Source organism: Lathamus discolor, chromosome Z, assembly GCF_037157495.1.
Source record: "Lathamus discolor isolate bLatDis1 chromosome Z, bLatDis1.hap1, whole genome shotgun sequence".
NCBI classification, from domain to species: Eukaryota; Metazoa; Chordata; class Aves; order Psittaciformes; family Psittacidae; genus Lathamus; species Lathamus discolor.
This window is the reverse complement of record NC_088909.1, coordinates 11409923-11432942: the sequence shown is the minus strand read 5'-3', so window position 1 is coordinate 11432942 and position 23020 is coordinate 11409923. Positions and strand designations below refer to the sequence as shown.

The 23020-nt window shown below is 37.4% G+C and overlaps 1 protein-coding gene across 1 annotated transcript; it reads left to right on the top strand.

Annotated features, from left to right (window-relative positions):
* The first annotated feature begins 540 nt into the window (after positions 1-540).
* TERB1 (telomere repeat binding bouquet formation protein 1) lies at positions 541-22615 on the top strand. The gene is given in 21 exon segments (XM_065661706.1): positions 541-574; positions 1441-1551; positions 1731-1859; positions 2299-2430; positions 2894-2954; positions 3046-3161; positions 3326-3448; positions 4010-4162; positions 5262-5393; positions 6648-6773; positions 7817-7974; positions 9076-9422; positions 10802-10863; positions 11840-11923; positions 13126-13296; positions 14056-14136; positions 19751-19864; positions 20256-20289; positions 20291-20366; positions 20873-21005; positions 21982-22615. Coding segments are annotated over 21 exon segments (2568 nt in total). The 3' UTR covers positions 22173-22615.
* The last annotated feature ends 405 nt before the right edge of the window (positions 22616-23020 follow it).

The following is a 23020-nucleotide window of genomic DNA, read 5'->3' as shown; positions in this document are numbered from 1 at the left end:
GGTTTTGATCAATACTGATGAAACAACACAATTATGGTTTAGGGCTCACTGAGTAGCAGTAGGAGGCTGCAGGTTTTATAGTGGATATTGGACACAACTGACTCTTCTACAAAACATTACTTGGTGGTCTCATTGCTAGTTGTTGGCTGATGACAAAGCTGGCAACCTATTGCAAGGAAAATTGCCTCACATTTATTGTGATAATGACATGGAATTAGGTATATTTTTAATGACAGGGACATATATGGTGCCCACATGGAATCACTTCATCTCTGCAAAATGTTGACTTTCAAAAGATAGTGGCACTATAGTTACAAATGCAGTGTTACTATAAAATACCGTATTTCCAAAGGAAATCTTTGCCATGCAAAACCATATTAAACTATGTGTCAGATGACAGAGTTAACCCATAAAACTAGAAAGTGTATTTAAGAAAAAATGCTCCATTTATACTGCATATGGTGTTACATATGATGCTAATTTGAACAGAAAACGCTTTTTCCTTGCTGTTGTAGAGCAAGAACAGAGATATAACCAAAAATGGAAACTCAAAAGAGGCAGAAAAAACAGTGTGGTAAGATATTCAACATAATTTGTCATTTATTACCTGCATCAATTTTACAAAGTTTTACTAGGCTGTGATAGATTTGTCATGGGTGATGAGGTGTTGGGGAATTTTTTTTTTTCATGTCAAATTCTGTGTTGAAAAATCTAATGACAAACTTTTCAGACAGTAGACAATACCACAACAAAGTCACTTCTTGTTTTGCCAATAATAGCCTACATTTTTATTGTATTATTTAAACTTCTTTAAGAAAACCGCAAGTCTTAAAAAAAGTTTACAAATATGTGGTTGCTATCTCAAATAATTATCAAATAAGTCTTTTTATTATACCCATACAACTAAGAAACAGATTCTCAAATATGTCTACCTACCTAGGCTTGTGTATAGGTGCCCAGAAAATGTTTTGTCTTAACTTACTAATACAACAACTCAAGATTCTAGCTGCTGTGGTAAGGGATTAAGTTTTATGTAAGTAAATACCATATAGTGAGCCTTGCTTTGCTGGATTCCTGCAAATCTATTTTCACTCTGAATATTTTCATGGTTCTATTTTACTCATTTAAATACCCTTAATGCACCTTGCAGTCACATCTCATTTACTAAGACTGTTACTAGTAATTAAAGGCCAGAAATATGAAAAGGGGGCTGTAACTTTAGCAAAGGACATCATGCTCGCATAACAAACTATAGAGAGGAATCTTTTCGTATGTATATTTGTTATTTGTGGATAGAGAGAAATGGTGTAGGTCCATATTTGCTCGCAGTTTTTCACTTCAAAAACACATACTAAATTTTTGGACAGGTTTATTATAATACTACATAGATCATAGAGAAGAGCTGACAATTTTCATTAAGTTTTTTGTGTTTGCTCATAGATGTGAAAACAGATCTGAACTTACTGCTTGAATGCCTTAAATATCAGATGGACTGCCCTCTATCTCAGAAAGACACTTTGATCACTATTTACTCAATTTGTCAACAAAACAGTAAGAAGAGTTTTTCCTTAGAAAAAGTACAGTTGTTATGTTAACAGTATATGTTAAGAGGTTGATTGTCACTGTAAAAAAAAAAAAAAACCCCAAAAAAAAACCTGAAGTATCTTGAAAGGTTTTAATTTTAAAGAGAAATAAAAGCAAAACTTAATTTATTTTTTTTAATGTTATAGGTGAAGCAAGTGAATATTTTCGAGAAATTGGTGGTTTGATGTTTGTAAATGATCTTGCAAAGTCAAGTATTCATGGCATAGTAAAGGAAGCAGCTTTGTTTACATTAGGAATTACAATGGAGAATAATGGTAATATTATTTGTATTTCTGGGTAATTATTACCTCTGCTGTGCTTAGTCTCTGTTACTTTTTTTGTCTCAGAAAATCTCATAATAAGATTCTCTGATCAAGCAAGGGGGAGTAGGAATGCCACTGTGTCACAGTCTATCCCCAGATTTGGAGAAATACCTTGCTGAATTGTGTAGGCAGCATGTCTTGATGATACCAGACACTTAACTTCCTCAGCAGCAACTGTTAAATGACTTGTAAATTGTTCCAGAATTTGCCTAGGTCCTGGCTGGTTTAGCACTGACTACAGGAGAAGCCATCAGACGCTTTGTAGTCCTGGTTTGTCTCCACTCACCACATATTGGGTGCAACTGAGACTCTAGTTAGTATATTACAAATATAATTTAGGTTTATGAATGGCTTGTTTTAGGACTTAATGATTTTTATTTTCTGGTTTCAGTGTATTGTCAACAAACTTTGTGTACTGCTGCATTGTTTGAAGACCTCATTTCATTTTTAGTTAATAAGGATTCTGGTGTGAACTTGAAAAGAATGTCTGTTTATGTCATCTTTGCACTGGTTTCCAATAATAGTAAGTTCGTGGGGGTTTTTTATTTGTTTTTTTTCTATTTGACAATCTGCAATACAGAAACTTGGAACATTCAATAAGTAATATGTTGTTAAAGTTAATTTCTAAAGATGAATGATTGCAGGTAACTGAACCTGAATTGTGTAAATAGATCATCGCCCACTGGGATTTCCTTAACTAGCAGAATGTGGTTTAGTACTAAAAATGAAATTATAGTTAAAAAAATAATGCAAACCAGTAGCTACTGACAATGTGTAATAAAAACCAGACATAGAGATTTAACATTTTTGTCAATTTGTTGGCATTTGTTGTGATTTTGTATTTGTTGTTTTTTTTTTTTTTTGGGGGGGGGGGGATATATGCTTAGGAAATGGGAAAAGAATGTATATATGTAAATTAAACTTGATATTAAGATTTTGTCTCAAGTTGCATATGTCTTAGGAGTCTTGCATGTGTTCTCTTTTAGTAAGTGGGCAAACCTATGTCAGAGATACAGGCTGCATTGGCCTACTGCTACAGTTATTCAGGTGGGCAGTTGCAATTCAAACATAAAATGATAGACTATTCAACATTTAGGTTTGCTTGACTATTTGGACTTGTTTGCATTGTTCTTAGCAGAACAACTCTTTCCACATCTGAGATCAATCTGTCAGATGAAGATACTAATCAGTGCTATCACCTGTGGTCCTCAGTCTGCAGTACTCTCTGCGCCTGTGTTAACAATCCCCAGAATGGTAAGTGTTGCTGTTAAAATTGTGACAAAAGTTTAAAGTATTTCTCCAAAGTGATAACAGTTTGTTTTAATTTTTGTTAATAATTGTTGGTTTTAATTTTTTAATGTTAAACTGAAATTTAATAATATGTTTTGATTGGGAGTTACTTGTTTTTACTTTTCTAGAATATAACCAAAACATTTGCTCTTCAGTTTTCCCATATGCCAAAGAGTGGCTGGAAAGTTGCACAAAGCCTGAGATAGTTCGTCCTCTTTGTTCATTTGTTGGTCTCACAGTTGCAAATAACTGTAAGTGCAGCTCTAGCTTAAAGAGTTTTTTTATTTTTGGAAAAGTAAGTTTAATTTGATAGTTTAATGTTTGATTTTTATTTTTTTTTCAATCTCTACAATTTTGCTGTTCTTCCAACTTTAACTGTGAAAACTGTATTCCACCATCTTCATTTACAGTGTATTCATTGTGCTTAAGTCTGCAAATAGCCACAAACTGACTACATTTAGTGAGGTTAATAAAAAAATTTTGGCAGCTGTTTTGATTAAAAGTATTTTACAAATACAAGACATTGTTACACCTCTGAAAACAGTTACTTTGGTAGAACTTGGGCATAAGGTTTGCCATTTGTATGTAAGCATTAGGGCCATGTGTTCCTTGTGACTGTTTTGTATGACAATTACTACATTTCTTGGGAGTAGCATATATTCAACTTCAGTTGCATCAGTGGAAATGTAATGATTAATACATGCACATAAAAAATTGTGATAAGCCTAATTGCTAAAATGCTAAAACAGTTTGCAACTCGTATTATTTAAGATGTCTTCAATTTGTTTCTTGTTGTTTTTTTTTTCACTCAGCGTATGTGCAGAAATATTTTGTTTCTGTTGGAGGGCTGGATACATTAGCTAGAGTTCTCACCAGGCTTATGCATGATTCCAGTATGAGTAACTCCAGCATAAAACTTGCAATAGCAGTAACAAAAGCTCTGGATGCGTGCATTGCTTATGACTGTGAGTGAAAAGACTTATTACCATTTTTTATATATGCTAATTTTAAAACAAAATTTTTCAAGTCTGTTTTTCATTGAAAAGTGATAAGAATGGATGCTGGAGGGCATGAAGTCACATACATTGATATTGCATATATTTTTAAAATTCAAACAAGTATATGGGGAACAATTCAGTTCATCTGAGGTGAGTTACTTTCCCATTATTGCTAAAATAATGAAATTTAAACAAGACTGAAAATTAAGATGCTAGTTTTGTGTAAGTAAAGCTCAGAACTCTGTGTGGCAGTCAGCTTTGATGCTGGAGTTAAGAGATCTGTTTCTATAGGCCTGTGCCTAAACTGATAAGCTTTGTAAGCTTTGGGAGGCTTTAGTAACTCAGGTGTGGAACTGAACAGATGTGGTATTTTTGCATAACACATCTTCACTTTGATCTACTGTCTGGAGAGTGCTATCATAGCAAGGTCTTGAGTATTCCATCAGATTTTGAGAACCCTGTGAGCCTGATCAATCTGTGCTGTTGGCCATGATTATTAAGTTTGACACTTGTGCTCTAAGTGGTTGTGAATGTAAGTTCAAAAAAGTTTAAAAGCATATACCTGCACTAGTTTTGAGCTTAGTTTCAAAGAAGTTGATTTGGGACAGGATTAGGTGTCAACATGTATGTACTAGGAGCGGTGTTCCTGGTTTCAGGAAGAGGTTGCCCTGTACCAGACACATTCTTAGCATTTTTGTGGCAGATAGTCCATGTGTCAAACCTTATTCTACTCTTTTGCAATATTCTGGAGCTGATAAAAGATGTGGACAAACTGAGCAGAGGTCTACAAAACCTTCACATTGCAAAGGCCTTGTTTGTCAGGTATTTTGCCACATCTCTATACCACACAATCTGGGAGAAAGTGCAGCGTCGGCTATGGGGCAGAACTGCTGCTCCAGGAGGGATGTGATTATTTGAAGTATTAAAATGAAAGAGAAGGACTGTGCAGGCCCAAGGCTTTTAGAGGGCTGCAGAGTTCCCTTGAAAACCAGCATTTTATATTTGGATGCTGCCTATATACTTATTATTGTGTTTATTTTTCTTCATTTTACTTTTTACATAATAGCTACCATAGGTGTTGTCTTGACAAAGTACCACACTGTGTCAGAGCTACTAAAGCTGCTGTCCAATGACACTCTGGATACAAGAGAAAAAATTAGTATTATTCTAACCATTGGACACTGTACTGAAGTTTGTGGTAAGATTTTTTTTTTTTCTTTCTATCAGTCTCTATTGAATTGTTACACACTAACAACTTCAATGGTATAATTTATCAAGACTGGAAAATGAAGAGAAATTCTTTTAAATAATGTAATATTAATATTTAGAAAAAGCAGACTATTATGCTGGAAATCAGAGCTGGTCTTAGGTATCAGAGGATAAAATTCATCCAGACGTGAAAGCTACTACAAAACGTACACACCACACAAGTTTTTTGAGCTTTGTTTTAATGGTCCTTGATACATACAGCTTCTGCCCACTGCTTACATAGCTGTTAATTTCTTTTAAAAGCTATGTAAAAGTATTGGTGTTGAAGTAATGTAAGCACCAGGTAATCTCGAAGTATTTTGCAGGGCTCCTCAGGGCTTTCCCAAGGATGAAAAACATTTTAACAATTCAGTTGGTATTTTATGGCAGTAAAAGCAACAGAATGGGAACTTGTGAAATACTGATCATTATTTATACTACTGTTTTTTCACATGTATTTCAGAGATGCAAGAAAAAAGGATTATGTTCAAAAATCCTCATTGATTATCATCCTTTGTCAATAACCAGTTCAATAATAAGCTCAGTAGGTCATAAATCAGTTTTAAAGATGCTTTTTCATGAAGAATTAATTAAAATAGCTTAATGGAAAATGTCTTTCAAACAGAAATAAGATAAAACTAACAGAATGACAGTTTCTCTTAAAATGTCACCACAAAATAACCATATTTCATTTGTTTTTCTGATTGTTTTATTTAGACAACAAAGAACTAGTTTTTAGGAAGTTGTCAGGTGTATGAATATATACAGCAAATGACATCACAGTAAAAAATACAGCTAATTACATAGTTAACAAGGAGGGACTGATTAGCTGGATTGAGGTTAAACTACTAACTTTATTTGAGTTTTGCCAGTTACAAACTTTTGATATTTCTGCATCTCAAGATCTACATAAATGTAGTGTATATACTTTAGGAGTATATACCAGAGGAAAAGAAACACAGAAGCCAAAATTCAGATTTTTTTAGGCAACAGTTAAATGAGTTTGTATCTCTTATCACAATTCATCTCAGTCCTCCTTCAATTTTCTTACAATAACTTTAAGCTATAGTCAAATCATCCTGTGTGATTCAAAGTGCTTTTGCTGCAACCCAGGTAAGAGGTCATTACAGCATGCTTGGATCCATAATGAAACTGTGTATGAAGCTGAAAACAATCTATTTTCCTTTACAATATCCTGTTTTAGAAGAAAACCAGTGTGAGCTGCTCCAGAACAATGGTCTTCCACTTATGATTCAGTTATTAACCGAGTCTCAGGATGAGGAACTAAACAAAGTGGCTACTTTTGTGCTTAAAAACTGCAAACAAATGAGTAAGCTTACTGTTACTGCTTTAAAAATTACAGAGATTATTTCTGGTTTTAAGTTCTGTTGACTTTCTAAGTGATTTTCACTGTAGCAACTTTGTAATTCCCTGTACTCCAAGTGATGTTTATTTTCTGCAGAAAAGTTGCATGTTTACTACCATGGACTGATGACAGCATTTAGGCACAAAAAAGAAAAGTAAAAATTCCCACAATGTTGCAATGATGCATTTGTGAAATCTATGTATGTAAGTCAGTTCTTGAAAGCTTTCCCATCTATAAATTCTGTGCAAATATTAGCATTGTCATTTAGCACACAGTTGGTACTCTATTCCTTGGTACGTACCCCTATTTATAAAGGCTAAGCTGGTAGATAATCAAGCCCAAAATCACCATGACTACAATTATTTTGAAACATGGAAAAAAAAACCCAACTTTTTTTTTTTTTTTTTTTTTTAAATAAGGTGTATTTTGAAGTATCCTTTTTGGATGGTTTTTTGATGCTTTTTTTGTTTGTTTTTAATTAGCTGTAGAATACTACCAGTGAAACAGAAAGACATGTCGTTTAATCTCTAAAGCGTGGAAGTATTACGGAGTTGATAATTATTAAAAAGCATGTATCTACATTTTTGTACTACAAACATAACTAAGAGTTTTGTATAAGATTGAGGGGGTGTAGTGATTTTCAGTGCCCATTAATATGGAGTTGTTTCTTAAAAAAAAATAAAATAGAGACATACAGTAAAAGACCCATAGAATGAGGATTAAGTCCATGCTAAGAGGTTTTTAAAGCAGAGCATTATAGTGTAAAAAGCTTATAGCAACTATAATTGCAACCTCACCTCTCGTAACTGCACTTTATATTTGAGTTTTATTAACATTTACATGTACATTAGATTATATTAAAATTATTATTCGGAGGCTATATTTTGCATTAAATTATTGGGGCTGTCCCTCAGCATACTAAAATATAATCAATGCTTATTGAAGTGTTCATTTAAAAAAGCTTGTAATACTAATATTGTTTTATTTTTTATGACTTAATTATAAAGCTAAACAGTTGTTCCTGAAAATAAATTATAATTCATTAAATGTAACCAATACAGAGGAGTTGGACACGCAAGTTGGAAAAAGAAGTCTAGAGGACTACTGGAAGGAAGCAAAAGAAATTTTACACAGAATAAACTTGCTTGAAAAAGAGTATAATGAGGTTAGCACATTTACCAAAGTAGATTAAGCAATTTTTTCCAGAGTTTAGGGTTAAATAAAATGTAAACCCTTAAGGTTATTTCAGTGTAAGCTAGAAAAGTAGGGAAAACATTGGATGTGTGTGAAACTACAACCTGCAACTTCTACCATTATATCATACAGATTTAGAAGTATGCAGGGCAATTGGAGAATACAGGCATCTGTGTTTTTATGAAGCATTTTAATTTATTGTAAAACCAGATTTTCTACAAATTTGAAATCAGGTTGGAGAAAAAAGAGTCGGATTTATTTTTAATTGCCAAACATTTATTTGCAAGCATGACATGCCTGTGATTGTACAGCTATGAGATAGATGATAATGGAAAATGAGGGCATAAACTAAAATAAAGTTGTTGCGTATTTTCCTTGTGCTATATAACTGGAGAGGAGAAGACTGCATGGAGACCTCATAGCAGCCTTCCAGTACCTGAAGGGGGCCTATAGGGATGCTGGGGAGGGACTCTTCGTCGGGGACTGTAGTGACAGGACAAGGGGTAATGGGTTAAAACTTAAACAGGGGAAGTTTAGATTGGATATAAGGAGGAAATTCTTTCCTGTTAGGGTGGTGAGGCACTGGAATAGGTTGCCCAGGGAGGTTGTGAGTGCTCCATCTCTGGCAGTGTTCAAGGCCAGGTTGGACAGAGCTTTGGGTGACATGGTTTAGTGTGAGGTGTCCCTGCCCATGGCAGGGGGGTTGGAACTAGATGATCTTGAGGTCCTTTCCAACCCTAACTATTCTATGATTCTATGTTATCTCTGGGTGTGGAACTGCAAGTTTTTTAGTTATTCAGCTGGATCTTAAATATTTTCATTTCTAGAAGTGTCTTGTATTAGTAGCAAATCCAGTGCTTCAGCACTGGCATTATCACTTAGCAACTACCCCTTCAACACCTTCAGCAGCACTGCTGTCTTGTGGGCTCTTAACTCAGGGGTTTTTGAAGCTTCTCTGGAATTTCTGTTACCTCCAGAGTTAGACTTGTCTATCCTACTTAATCTTGTTACTAGAATTATTTAAGATTTTTATAGAGCTTGTATAGTCACTGACTAGTATTTTTCAATACAGGAAAGTGTGAAAGGAGGAGTATTTGTAAAACGATCCACAGAAGCAAATACTGAAGCATCCAAATACTATGAGGTGAATCCTGCTGATTCAAAAACTTACATAGCAAGAACACATAAAGAAATACGTTGTCCACAGTCAGATGATCAGGTTCTTTCTCCATCTGTAAATTCTTCTGCACTGAAAAATGAAATAGTTAACCCTATGAATCTAGTAAATGCTTCTGTGAGACAAAGTGAACAGAGGAATAGTCTGTGTTCAGTTAATGAACTGCAAACAGACAGTGTACTACAAAGTCACACTATGAATGAAAGAACTACTTGTGTAAAAAATCAGTCTATTCAAGTAAGGTAAGTGTCTTAAACCTAAGCAGAGATACTAACTTGTTTTTCTTTAGTAATTTTCAAATTGAATGTCAGCCTTTTACATAAGCTTTTACTAAGTAGGGTTTTTTTCTGCTAGTGAAAAGGCATAGCCTTTTGGTGGCTCACTAGAGAGTATTTTGTGGAAGTGTTTTTGAAGTCACAGATTAAAGACGATAGGAATGGTAGTAATGAACTACCATCTTTTTCTCTGAATGATAGCTTCTGACATTGTATAGCGAGCTAGTACAGGCCATGTTCTAATGTCTTCAACACAGTGGTGAAAAATTATCCATTGTTTTTGCCTCAAAATTCTCACTGATTTAGTAGATCAAAATTTTAACCATTGGTTTGGATGAAGCCACAAAGAATTCTGTCATACGCACTTCCTAGGAAAACAGCAGTTACAGATCTGCTCTACAAAATATTGGAGTGCTTACGAACTACAGAAAAAAGCCTCCACTCCCTGTTTTTCTCCCCTCATATTCAGTTGCTTCCCTCCATGAGAAGAGAAAGATAGAGCCTTGTTTAGTCATTCATTGTTCTCTTGCTTGTTACTCTCACACAAATGTGGCTGGCTGGACCCTGCTCATGTGCAGCTTCCTTGCATGCATTATATTGTAACTTTGCACCACCACAGAAATTACCAAAAGCCTACAATATTTTCCATGGTACATTCAGATAAATTTTGCTTTGCTACTGATTAGCATAATTTGACACAGATTATTTGTTCTTCTGGACTCTGAAGCACAAAACTATTAAAACGTTTTTGGGGGGGAGGGTGGGAGGAAGAAAGCTCTCTCCTTGCATATGTATTTGTGTGACAAAAGGAGTTAACCAAGGATAACCATGGATTAGGCTCCCTTCTCCTGCAGCATTTGGATGTAGTCAATGACATAGAAAAATGTATGATCACCATATCACAGGAGTATGTAGGTAGCATAGAAGTTAGTGTAAGAAAATGTATCAATTGCCCTTTAGAGCAATTGCTACATGTATTGAAGCATACAGTATTTGGAAGAGATTGTGAAAGTTTTATGTGAACTAAGTAATCTTTACATTAATCAGGGTTGCAAATGAGCCAGCATCCCTTGAAGGCACTGCTCTCCCAGTGCTAAAGGAGTGCTTATCACAGGTCCCCAGTAAACTGAGTTCCAACACACAGTGATTACATGCTGGATACTTACAACCCCAGTAACTTGGAATAATTACATTTATTTTTTTTAAGTTTAACCTTTTATGTGTTTAATATGTGTTTTGTTTTGCCTTTGGAATGTGTATATTGATTTATAGGTAAATAATATGTTTGAAAATGTGATTTTTTTTTTATTTTTTTTTCCCCACTGTTTACATTCTGATCTTCCCAGCGAACACTTATTTAAGAAACCAGCAGAGATTGTTAAAAACATGAAACAGACATGCACATCAGGTACAAATAGATAGACATTCCTTTCTTAAATAATCCTGTTCTTAATGAGATTTTAATTAGGTTTTTGTGTTTTTATCACTTTTTTTAATCAAAATTTATGTATTATTAGATGACGGAGTACGTTGCATAATGTAGCACTTAACTGTATAGTTTGGGAATTTTATAGTGTGTGTAATTTTACTAGGAGAATATTTTCCTTCTAATACATATTTTAGCTTTTTTTTTTTTTAATTGATTTTAACTATTCACATGAATGTATCACAGATAAATGTTTTCATTTTAGTCTGAATGCAGTCTATAGTAAACAATGAAAGCCAGTAACAGAAAATGGGTAAGGATCTGTCATTGTAAGACCGGGGATAGAACCTGCCTGTGAGCATGACTTGCCTAAAGCTTTCTCTATATGTTGAAGATGTGTTTAAGAGAAATGTTTTTTCGATTTGCATTGATCTTTTTAGTCTGATACATTTATTTCAGAACTGGGACGTGTATGATCAAATCTTTATTAATAATTTAGTTTCCTGCTAATTTATAAAATTTATAATTATTCGTTAGATTAATTTTTGCCAGAATGGTAGCTTTACAGGTGACCAAGTTTATCTCCAGGTGATACTTATTTAAATTCAGAATAAGTATTATTCCAGCACATAACATTTTTCAGCATCTGATTCCATATAGAAATAAAGTTTATAGAGCTTAGTTACAGGGTTGTTTTGCTCTGTTCAAGTAGAAGCAATATGCTTTGGGAGAATGATGAAAAAGCACTCAATTAAATATAATTATTCTGGATTTGCAAAAATATAAATGTGATCCATTTAACTTGAGGAATTTCATTTGGAGTGTTTGCTCTTGTATAAATTAAACTTTAATAACCTAGAGATAGAAAATACAGTTGAATATAGGTGTGCTGATGCATGATTGCCATGGGAAAAGATAGGTTGCATTTTCTTAGTGTTTTTCTTCCTTCTTAATTTAGATCAACACTTGGAGATGACCAAAGGAGAAAAAAGTACTTCAGCTACATCTGCATCCCAGAAAATGGCAGATTTCAGGTGTTTAGGTAAATATTATCCTAGGTCTTTCTTTCCCCAGTCCATGAAAGAAGGCTTACAGAGATTTTAACACATCTACAAGATTATCCGTTATGTAATTCTTAACAGCTTCCTTTCCTTTTCCTGCCCCTCTAATAAAAACTAAATATTGAAATAAAGCTTACATATTCAAGTTTCAGTCTAGGTACCTTTTAATGTGGGTTTACTAACAAACATAATATACAACAGCTTAAAAGATGACATGCTATTACAAGAGCAGTTAAGAGTGTGTGCTTTCCTCCTTTCTCTGATTGGAAAGAGGGAGGAAAAACTTGGAGCCCTTCTCAGTTCCCTCTTGTATTCCTCTTCTAAGCCTCCTAACTACTTTGCAGCCCTTCTGTTTTCTCTGCGCTACTGCTATTAAGTACAGTCAGTCAGTTTTATAGTAATCTGTGATTGCAGCCTTCAGTTATCCCATCAGTAGGTTCGAAGAATGCTGCTGGCACTCAGGATTTGTAAGTGTATTTTGGAATTAAGCCTGTGTATCTTGATTTAAAAAGAAAAAAAAAAAGGGGGAGGGAGGTGTGAAGCACTGTAAGCCACCTTTGAACATCATGTATAGGCATACAGCTATCAAACTAAATTCAGCTTCATCTTTAGCACTGCTTTATTTTAAGCTAGAATATTGTAGTTACGTTCCAGTGACCTTCTTGTAACTCCACGCAGTGCAAAAGTTCACCTTCAGCTGATGTAACTAACTATGAGAACATCCAAGAACAACTAAACCATACATTACCCTAGGAATGTCCCCAGAAACAAACAGGAAGGCTTTCTGTGCGGAAATTCGTAAGATAGGCATTGTTCATTCAGGTTAATACAGGTAACTGTTACAACACAGAGAAAGTTTCAAATAATAGCAAAGACATTTTTTATATTTTGGCTCCTGGATAAATCTGCAAAGGGAACTGAGGCCCCTTTCTTCCAGTCCCACTAATATTTTGACTTCCCTAGAGGATCCATGCCTCATTTAGTGCTTCTGGAGTTGAAGTGCAGTGGAAAAGAACAAGTACAAAACAAGAAGGCACACATAAGTGTAACCTCTTTTGAGATGTGTATCTGGAAAATGGAGGTTAAATTGTAGATCATGGTGTCAAAATAACATGCTGGATTTTGTGATGGCTTCTATAGCATTCATGCTTGCTGTTTCTACAATATCCTGCTGTTTTTCCAGGTTGTAAAGCAGGAGAACTGTCCTTCAATAGTAGAACCTTTACCCAGATGTTGCAAAGCTGTCCATACCGGTGTGACCGTCATAAAGTCATTCTGGAAGCTGAAGAAAGACTTAAAAAGGGGCTTCGCAAATTGACTGTTTGTAACAACAGGAGATATACAGCTTCTGAAAGTAATTATGATTGTATTTTTTAGTAATTGTAACTATTGTTTTAAATAGTATTTGAAATTCTGAACTTATTTTAGTTTGATTCAGATTGTCCTGCTCCTGTAAATTCACTCATTTAGTTTCATTTACCAATGATCTGTACTATGCAAGATAAGAACTAGGCACTTCTGTTTGAGGATCTTGCGTCTTTCTTATATTATATTGTCATATAATCATAAATTATATTGTTATATAGTACATTATATATGTTATATTATAACAAGGTAATTTCATTCTAATCTTACATATTTATGGATGTGAGAGGCTTATATTCTTAATGAATAAAAGTGCATCCTGTATTTATTTGGTTTAAAGGAGGCGTTTTAAAAATTAAACAGTTATTAATGGCATTTGTACTGGTGTCCACTTATATTTTGTAGAAATACTGCTGACCCCTGAAAAGAAAGAAAGACTGCATGCAGAAATACCAACTTTTAGGAGCAGACTGGATAGTTCTCAAAGTAAGGGCTTATTGGGGTACTAATAAAGAGAATATATTAAGTTGAAGTAAGTGTGAATGAATGTATGACATTATAACAAGGTAATTTAATTCTAATATTGCATATTTATGGACATGAGGGACTTATAGTTCCTAATGAATGAAATCAAAGTGCATCCTGTATTTTTTTATATTTTTTGTTTGTTTGTTTAAAGGAGCATTTTGAAAATTAAACAGTTATTACTTACTGGCATTTGTACTGTTGTCCATCTTATATTTTGCAGAAATACTGCTGACCCCAAAGAAGAAAGAAAGAGTACATGCAGAAATACCAACTTTTAGGAGTGAAATGGATGATTTTCAAAGTAAGGGCTTGGTTTAGAAATTAATGCAAAAAGCCTTTACCAAATAATTCTTTTGCAGGACTTTAGCATGAGAGGCTGTGGATATGGAATTATGTTGTGGGTTTTTTTCTGTAGATTCTGTGAAAAAATCTGTATATCAATAGGCCAGAAAAATGCTATTTTGTAATCCTGATACTGTGTTATGCACATTAGTTCAGAACAAATTTGGCGCTTGCTTTGAAGATACTTCTTTGAATCCTGCCAGGGCTGCTTCCTTGCCATCCGCTATTCTTCAGTTTTGTGGCATTAATTTTTAAAATGGAGAGGTATAGTCAGGACCAGAGCACAGTACAGTTCCTGTTCCTGGATTCAGCGTCACTCTATTATACATTTTTAGCCATGTTATCCTGTCATACCTGTTTCTGTTCCAGCTTGGAGCTCTGATAAGGACTTGGACCTCTGTGTCCTGAATAGCTAAAAGGGTAAACCTTAACATATACATCAATACTAGTGCAAGTAAGAGAAAGCAGCCTGTCAGAAAATTAAGTACTGGAGATACGTTTACTTGTCCTATACTATGAGGTGTTGAATAAGATGTTACTAAGTAGGTAGAGTTGTGAATATTATTTTTTTATTTAATTAATTTCTGGTAAAAGCTAGTAGATTTTTTTTTCCCCTCCAGATTCAGAAATTAATTAATTAAATTAAACTTGGCTAGGGATGTGAAAGGTAACAGGAAGGGATTCTATAGGTACATTCCAGATGAAAGACAGATTAGGGACAACATGGGCCCTCTCTGAAAGCTATCAGGAGAGCTGGCTACCCTGAATTTGAAGAAGGCTGAGGTTTTTAATGACTTCTTTCTCTTCACTGGCAAATGCTCTGACCACACCACCGAAGTCTTGGAAGGCAGACTCAAGGACTGTCAGAATGAAGACCCTAGGCCCACTGTAGGAGAGGATCTGGTTCGAGATCATTTTAAGAACCTGAATGTGCACAAGTCCTTGGGACCTGATGAAATCCATCCACGGGTCCTGAAGGAGCTGGCAAATGAAGTTGCTAAGCCACTGGCCATCTTGTTTGAAAAATCATGGCAGTTGAGTGAAGTTCCTGACGACTGGAAAAAGGGAAATATAACCCCCATTTTCAAGAAGGGGAAAATGGAAGACTCAGGGAATTACAGACCAGTCAGTCTCATCTGCGCCTGGCAAAATCTTGGAGCACATTCTCCTGGAAGGCATGCTAAGGCACATGAAAAACAACAAGGTGCTTGGTGACAGCCAGCATGACTTCACTAAGGGCAAATCCTGCCTGACCAATTTGGTGGCCTTCTATGGTGGGGCTACGGAACTGATGGACAGGGGTAGAGCAGTTGATGTCATCTACCTGGACTTGTGCAAAGCGTTTGACACTGTCCCACACGACATCCTTCTCTCTGAATTGGAGAGACATCCATTTGATGGATGGACCACTCGGTGGATAAAGAACTGGCTGGATGGCTGCACACAAAGAGTTGTGGTCAATGGCTCAATGTCTGGCTGGAGACCAGTAATGAGTGGTGTCCCTCAGGGATCGGTGTTGGGACTGGTCTTGTTCAACATCTTTGTCGCTGACATGGACAGTGGGATTGAGTGCGCCCTCAGCAAGTTTGCCGATGACACCAAGCTGTGTGGTTCAATTGATACACTGCAGGGAAGGGATGCCATCCAGAGGGACCTTGACACGCTTGTGAGGTGGGCTGATGCCAACCTTATGAAGTTCAACCATGACAAATGCAAGGTTCTGCACTTGGGTTTGAGCAATCCCAGGCACAGCTACAGGTTGGGCAAAGAAGAGATTCAGAGCAGCCCTGTGGAGAAGGACTTGGGGGTGCTGGTCGATGAGAAAATGAACATGGGCCAGCAGTGTGTGCTCGCAGCCCAGAAAGCCAACCGTATCCTGGACCGCATCAAAAGGAGCATGACCAGCAGGTCGAAGGAGGTGATCCTGCCCCTCTACTCTGCTCTTGTGAGACCTCACCTGGAGCATTGTGTGCAGTTCTGGTGTCTTCAACATAAAAAGGACATGGAACTGCTGGAACAAGTCCAGAGGAGGGCCACGAGGATGATCAGGGGACTGGAGCACCTCCCAAATGAAGATCGGCTGAGAAAGTTGGGGCTGTTCAGCCTGGAGAAGAGAAGGCTGTGTAGGGCCTAATAGCAGCCTTCCAGTACCTGAAGGGGGTCTGTAGGGATGCTGGGGAGGGACTCTTCGTCAGGGACTGTAGTGATAGGACAAGGGGCAATGGGTTCAAACTTAAACAGGGGAAGTTTAAATTGGCTATAAGGAGGAAATTCTTTCCTGTTAGGGTGGTGAAGCACTGGAATGGGTTGTCCAGGGAAGTTGTGCTGCTCCGTCCCTGGCGCTGTTCAAGGCCAGGTTGGACAGAGCTTTGGGTGAGATGGTTTAGTGTGAGGTGTCCCTGCCCATGGCAGGGTTGTTGGAACTGGATGATCTTAAGGTCCTTTCCAACCCTAACTATTCTATGATTCTATGATAGCTATGGAGGTCTCTTAAGATAAATGACTAAACTCTTAACGGTATTTCATTTCAAGAGCCTACTACACTAATACGTTATCTTTAGCACGTAAATATTTTCTGAAATAAACTGAATTTTCCAGGCTGTCTTCAAAGACCCAGATAGCAGTTTGGCTCAAAAAAATGGTTTTCTCTTAAATTTTAGTTCCTGCAACATTACCTGTGTTTTGGTTTTTTAAAGATGCATGTAGTGGTTTAAACTTAGTCAGGATGTTGGGATGATGGTCAGAGGAAAGTCAGGGCCAGTTGCTGGAGACCTGAAGACATCTACTTGGTGGGCTGTAAAAGTGCTATGCAGCAGGCAACAGCATACAGTCGAGTTCATTGGCTGTTTTCCCCTAAAATCAAATCCCCTTGAGATCCCATCTGGAGAACAAGTCTAGGTAGGTTTTCCATCCCACTTTGTCATGTCTTCTCTGTGATCCCACAGGTAAAACCATAGGGTGGCCCATGGCTTATACCTTCTATATCTTCTCTCTCGAGCAGCAGGACCCCTTTTTGTAATAGCTGAGGCGTGGGCTGGTACAAGTGAGGAGCTGGATAGATCAGATGGATCGTCTCTCAGTTGTTTGAACTCCCGGGACAGTTTTTCCACAGCTGAAATTATGGAAGGGGTGAGATTGTCTTCAGACTCTCGGAGTTTATGAATCTTTTCATCCACTGTTAGCCATACTATGTCATTCCAGGTTACTGTTGCATATGATGACGGTGCATTCCATGTAAGTTTCCGCCACGAGTCATGTACATTCGACTTCATCTGGATCTATGGGTACATCCCTGTTATTCAGCTTGATACGACAGATCATCTCTACAATGGCTGATTCCCTCAGAGACTGGATGCCTTTCTCTAGAGTAGTCCACTTGGCCGAACGACTCATAACATTGTCCTTGTATGGAAACCTTTCTTTCACAGCTGCCAGGAGCCGCTTCCAAAGGCTGAGGGACTTTTTCTCTCTTGTAATTGCATTGTCAATTCCCCCTTCCCTAGCAAGTGATCCCAGCTGCTTGGCTTCCCTGCCTTCGAGTTCGCAATTGTAGGCCCCATTCTCCCAGCATCAGAACAACCAGGTGATGATGTGCTCCCCTGGTTGACGGGTAAAATCTTTTCGCATATTCCGTAGTTCAGTTGAGGTCCAGGGTCGAGAAGTCACCTCTTCCTCTGATTCATATACTAATAACTCCTGGTTAGATGCTGTCCTGGGTGGTAAGTACATTGTTTCTTCATTTTGTTTCAACTTTCTTGCCTCTTTTTGGCTTTTCCCCTTGTGTACAGGGGCAACTGATGTTGGCACAAATTGATCCTCTGGTGTAGCTGCTTTACTTGGAGTTGGATTAGCTGCTGTGTTTGTTGCGGTCAAAGTTTGGGTAGCTACGGTACTTGTCACTGGGACTGGTGTAGCTGCTGTGCTTGGAGCTGGAGTAGGTGCACTGTCTGTTGCGGTTGGGGTTTGAGTAGCTGCTGTACTTGTCACTGGGGCTGGTGTAGCTGCTGTACTTGGAATAGCTGTACTGTCAGTTGCTTTGCCATCAGATCCAGGGACATTTTTTTCCTTTTGAAGGTACTGGATAGTGTTGAACAGGGCTCTGTAAGCATAGGCCAAGCCCCAGCACATTGCCATGATTTGTCCCTCTCTGGTATGACCAGGATGACAACACACCTCATTTAAGTGTTTTACTAATTTTTTTGGATTTTGCACATGTTCAGTGGGGAAGTTCCAAAGCGCTGGAGAAGCTCACTGGCCTAGATACTTGCCCGTACTATGCCACACACCCTGCCACTCATGCCTGTCCGGCCTCAGGGAAAATCTGCTGATCCTCCTAAATCATCATTTAACCCTAGACAAGGCCCAAACCCAACTCTGCTTAACTCCTGAAATCAGACAAAATGGTAGTGGGTAAAACGCACTCTGTATGCGTGCCAACGTGGTGATCCCCATCACAATCAGCAGGCAGGTCTCAAGGGTACCTAAAGGCCACTCAAAACCTTCAGAACTCTCAAATGATGCTGTAAATAATCTGGTGGGGGACCTGGGGGTGTAAGGGAATGTCTCCTTTATAAGTTGACCACCCGAGGAGGGAATAAAAGATGTGTAATTGTTAAACACTTCTGTTATATATACATATATACACCTCCCAGGTGGTGACCACACTGGGAGTGCAAGCCAGATCAGTTTCATGATCAATGAGTCTATTGTATTACAATTCATTACCATAAAATACAATGAAACAAGAACCTTAGCCCAAGGCCCCCAGCCAATAAACACTAAAACAGCAAATACCAGCTGTAAGTAACGTACGACATGCTGAAACTGTGAGATCAAGAGCAACAACTTTGAGAGCCAATAAATCAGCATTGTGACGAGTGACTATTAATCTGAAACAATGAATGCTTATCAGACATACGATTAGACACACTCTGGTCAGATCTGTTCTTATCTCAACCCTTTGTGCCCCATGTTGGGTGCCAGAAAGAACTGTTGTTGTTTAAACTCAGTCAGCCATGCAGTCTCACTCCCCCCATTCGTCCCCCCCAGTTCCTGAAGGGATGGGAAGGAGAATTGAAAGAATGTGACTCCCACGGGTTGAGATAAGAACAGTCCAGTAACTAAGGTATAACACAAACCACTGCTACTACCACCAATAGTAATAATGATAAGGGAAATAACAAGGGAAGTGAATACAACCGCTCACCACCTGCCGACCGATACCCAGCTTGACTGAGTAGTGACCTAACCCTTCCGGGTAACTGCCCCCAGTTTATATAGTGGGCATGACGTGCTGTGGTATGGAATACGTCTTTGGTTAGTTTGGGTCAGGTGTCCTGTCTCTGCTTCCTCTCAGCTTCCCCTTCTCCCTGGCAGAGCATGAGACTCAGAAAGTCCTTGGTCAGAGTAAACATTACTGAGCAACAACTAAAACCATCGGTGTTATCAGTGCTGTTCCCAGGCCGAAAGTCAAAACCACAGCACTGCACCAGCTACTAAGAAAGAGAAAAAATGAGTGCTACTGCTGAACCCAGGACAATGCATGATGTTTTATTGTTTGTTTTTTTTTTAAGGTATTATTTTAACTCCAAATAGAAAAAAACACTATAATACTTCAAATGGAGATGGACATAGTAAATTTGCGAGTTTGGCTGATGACTGTAACTTGATACCTACGTATAAAAAGTGTGAGTATTACCAGAAAATTAATTCTGTAATAAGTGTAACTTAAAGATCAGACTTTGCATTTAGGCCAGGGCTTTGAGAAATGTACCTGTGCTTGCTACTGGAGACAAAATGGCTAATAATTAAAATAGGTATGCTCTGGTACCTTCAGTTCTAGTATTATTGATGTTGGAGTTAGTTCCTGTAGTTTGCTAGTTGCTAATTCATAAACAATCCTCATGTGTTAATGTCAATGATGAGAAAAAGAGATAAAGAAAATGAGATAATACTAATAAAACAACGTGTACATATTCAAGTTCATTAGAATAAACGTTCCTTTGCAACACTGTGTTCAGTTTTGCAGTAGATTTCAGTTAATGTAACTAAGAGGTGGCCTTGTTCACAATTTCATAGCTTTACAAAAAAGCCAAGATGCTAACTTGAACAGGCAGAGTCAAAGAAATGTGCAACCAGAAATGTCCACACTTGAAAGAAAATCACCTGTATTCAGTGGGCAGAGATGAGGTTAGTTATGCAAATCCTGATAAAACACATATTTATAAATGTCCAAAGAAAATCTCTGTTGAATTGCATAAATTCCTTTTAAGTCACCTTTAACAGGAGTCCCGTAGCAAAGTGGACTTCATTAGAGATATTCCTCTGTTGATTCTACTCCAGTCATATTGATTTATCCCTGAAATGAATTAAGCATTTTCAACTGACAGTCCTTTCTGAATAATAGATATGGAGGCATACTTTTTCCTGCATTAGTGAAAACGTGCATGGAAATAACAGAAATATGCTAAAGATTTAAACTACGTAGGCATGACAGAAATGAAGGTATGAAAAAATTGAAATGAAATACTTACTGTATTTCCTTAAGTGGGTGACAGTGGAGAAACCTTGAAGAACCATTGTTATCTTAGAGACGTAATAATTTCTTTAGAACTGCTTCAGATCGTATTGCTAGTAATAAGGTGTTACTTCCAAATGCAAAACAGTATGCAAATTTACATAATTTTTAATTTCACCATAATAAATATTTGCAGAGCAATGAAAAATGTTCCCTGGAGACAAACACAAAAACTTTAAACAACAAAAGAACCTGAAAAGATTTCATAGCTGAAGAAATAAACTACCTTTTGAGTGGATTGAAAAAAATAGGTAACCACTGGAATGTAATTTTGTTGTTTTATCCATTTCAGAAAGGACGGACAAATATTGGCCTTTCCAAGAAGTACTACAGGTTACAGTTGCAAGTAATAATTTTTTTTTTTCTACTATCATATATGCATGTTGTCAGTTCTGTTTTCAGCTTTTGCCCCTGAACTGGTGCGGGGGAAACAAAGACAGGCTATCAGAATTTGCAGCCCATGGGATTGTGCTTGGTGTCAGTTCAGTGGTATGCATGCTTGAGCACTGGAACAGTATCCAATGTAATCCAGCCAGGGCTGGTGCTTGGAGAGGGAGAACTGAACTAAGGAAATACTAGAAAGCATTTGAACCCTCCAGTGCCACCTGGCAGGATACAAAGGGTAAGATTTTCAGTTAGGGACTAAATTAATCTCTGTTTTTATTAGGAAGTTGATCTTCTGTTCAGTCCCTTTTCTGAAGATGGCTTGTGAAAATCTCTGGCAATTTTCACAGTCTTTGACATGCACACTCTGTACAGGGAGATGCTGCATATGGGTTGGGTGGGCAGCATTTCTGCTGTGATTCAGATGTGTGGAGCAGTGTTCATTGGGATGCCTTTCCGTAGTGCAGTGTTTTGTGAAATTGTGCAGTGGTTTGTCTCAATATTTGCACTGACATTTTCAAAGAATCACAGAATTCCAGGGTGGTTTGAGTTGGAAGGGACCTCAAAGACCATCCAGCTCCAACCCTCTGCCACAGGCAGCAACACTTTCCAATAGAGCAGGTTGCTTCAAGCCCCGTCCAACCTGGCCTTGAACACTGCCAGGGATGGGGCAGCCACAGCTTCTCTGGGCACCCCGTGCTAGTGATTCACAGGGAAGACCTTCTTCCTAATACCTACTCTAAATCTCCCCTCTGGCAGTTTAAAGTCATTCCTCCTTGTCCTATCACTACTTGCTCTTATAAAAATTTTATAAAAAATTTCTTTTATCTCCATTTTATAGAGGCGAGAAAAAAACAAAGATCAATAACATCTTTCAAGAGTATTTTGGATCTTGTTGCAGAATGTTGAAGAACGGCATTTTTAACAGTGATATACTGTTGCAGCAATACAAAACCTTGGAGAATTTAGATTGGCTTGGACTCATTGACAGAGTTGTTCCACTTTGTACATTGAAATTATATGTAATTGCCTAAGTTTGTTATTTTGGTGCTTGGGGTTTTTGCCCTTTTTTTAATTATTATTTTTTTTAGTAATGCTAATGTAGCTAACAAAATACCAGTAGAATTTATGAGGTTCTCTGAACCTTCTTGAACATTTTATTTATGTAATATTTGATCTGCCTTTTTGTTTGAAGCTTTCTATAGTTTGCTTTACACCATTTGTAAGAAAAGGCTCTATTGCTAAAATTTAATATTTTATGTCAGAAACTGGTGTTAAATATTTTGTCTTGTTTCCTCTTAATCAGTGAAATGTTTAAAGTAGGTAAAATATTTTGTTATGGGTTTAATGTGCTGTATGTGCAGAAAAATATATCTATGGCAGAAAACACCACATGTATGTAGTAGCATGTAGCAGGCATTTTTCGGTGTATTACTCAAGTAAATAGGCAGAACTGCGATTTCTGCTAATTGCACTATTTTCGGAGAAAGCTTTATTGAAACCCTGAAGCACAAGATTTTTCAGTGATAGCCTTAGTATTTCATTTACATATTTTATCTATTCTGATAAAGGGGTGATTAATCGATAATTAATTTGTTATGGAAAAAGTTTAGTTACCTTATTAGCACTAGGTTTTTACCTTTCTGGGAGCTGTAGAGAAGAAATTGACAAGATCCCCCCTTGAGCCGCCTTCTCTCCAGACTAGACACCCCAGGTCCCTCAGCCATTTGTCACATTTGAGCTCCAGGCGCTTCACCAGCGTCATTGCCCTTCTCTGGCCCTAGTCCAGCACCTCAAGGTCTCTCTTGTAGTGTGGGGCCCAGAAGTGAACACAGGATGCAAGGTGTGGCCTCCCCAGTGCCCAGTGCAGGGGGACAATCAC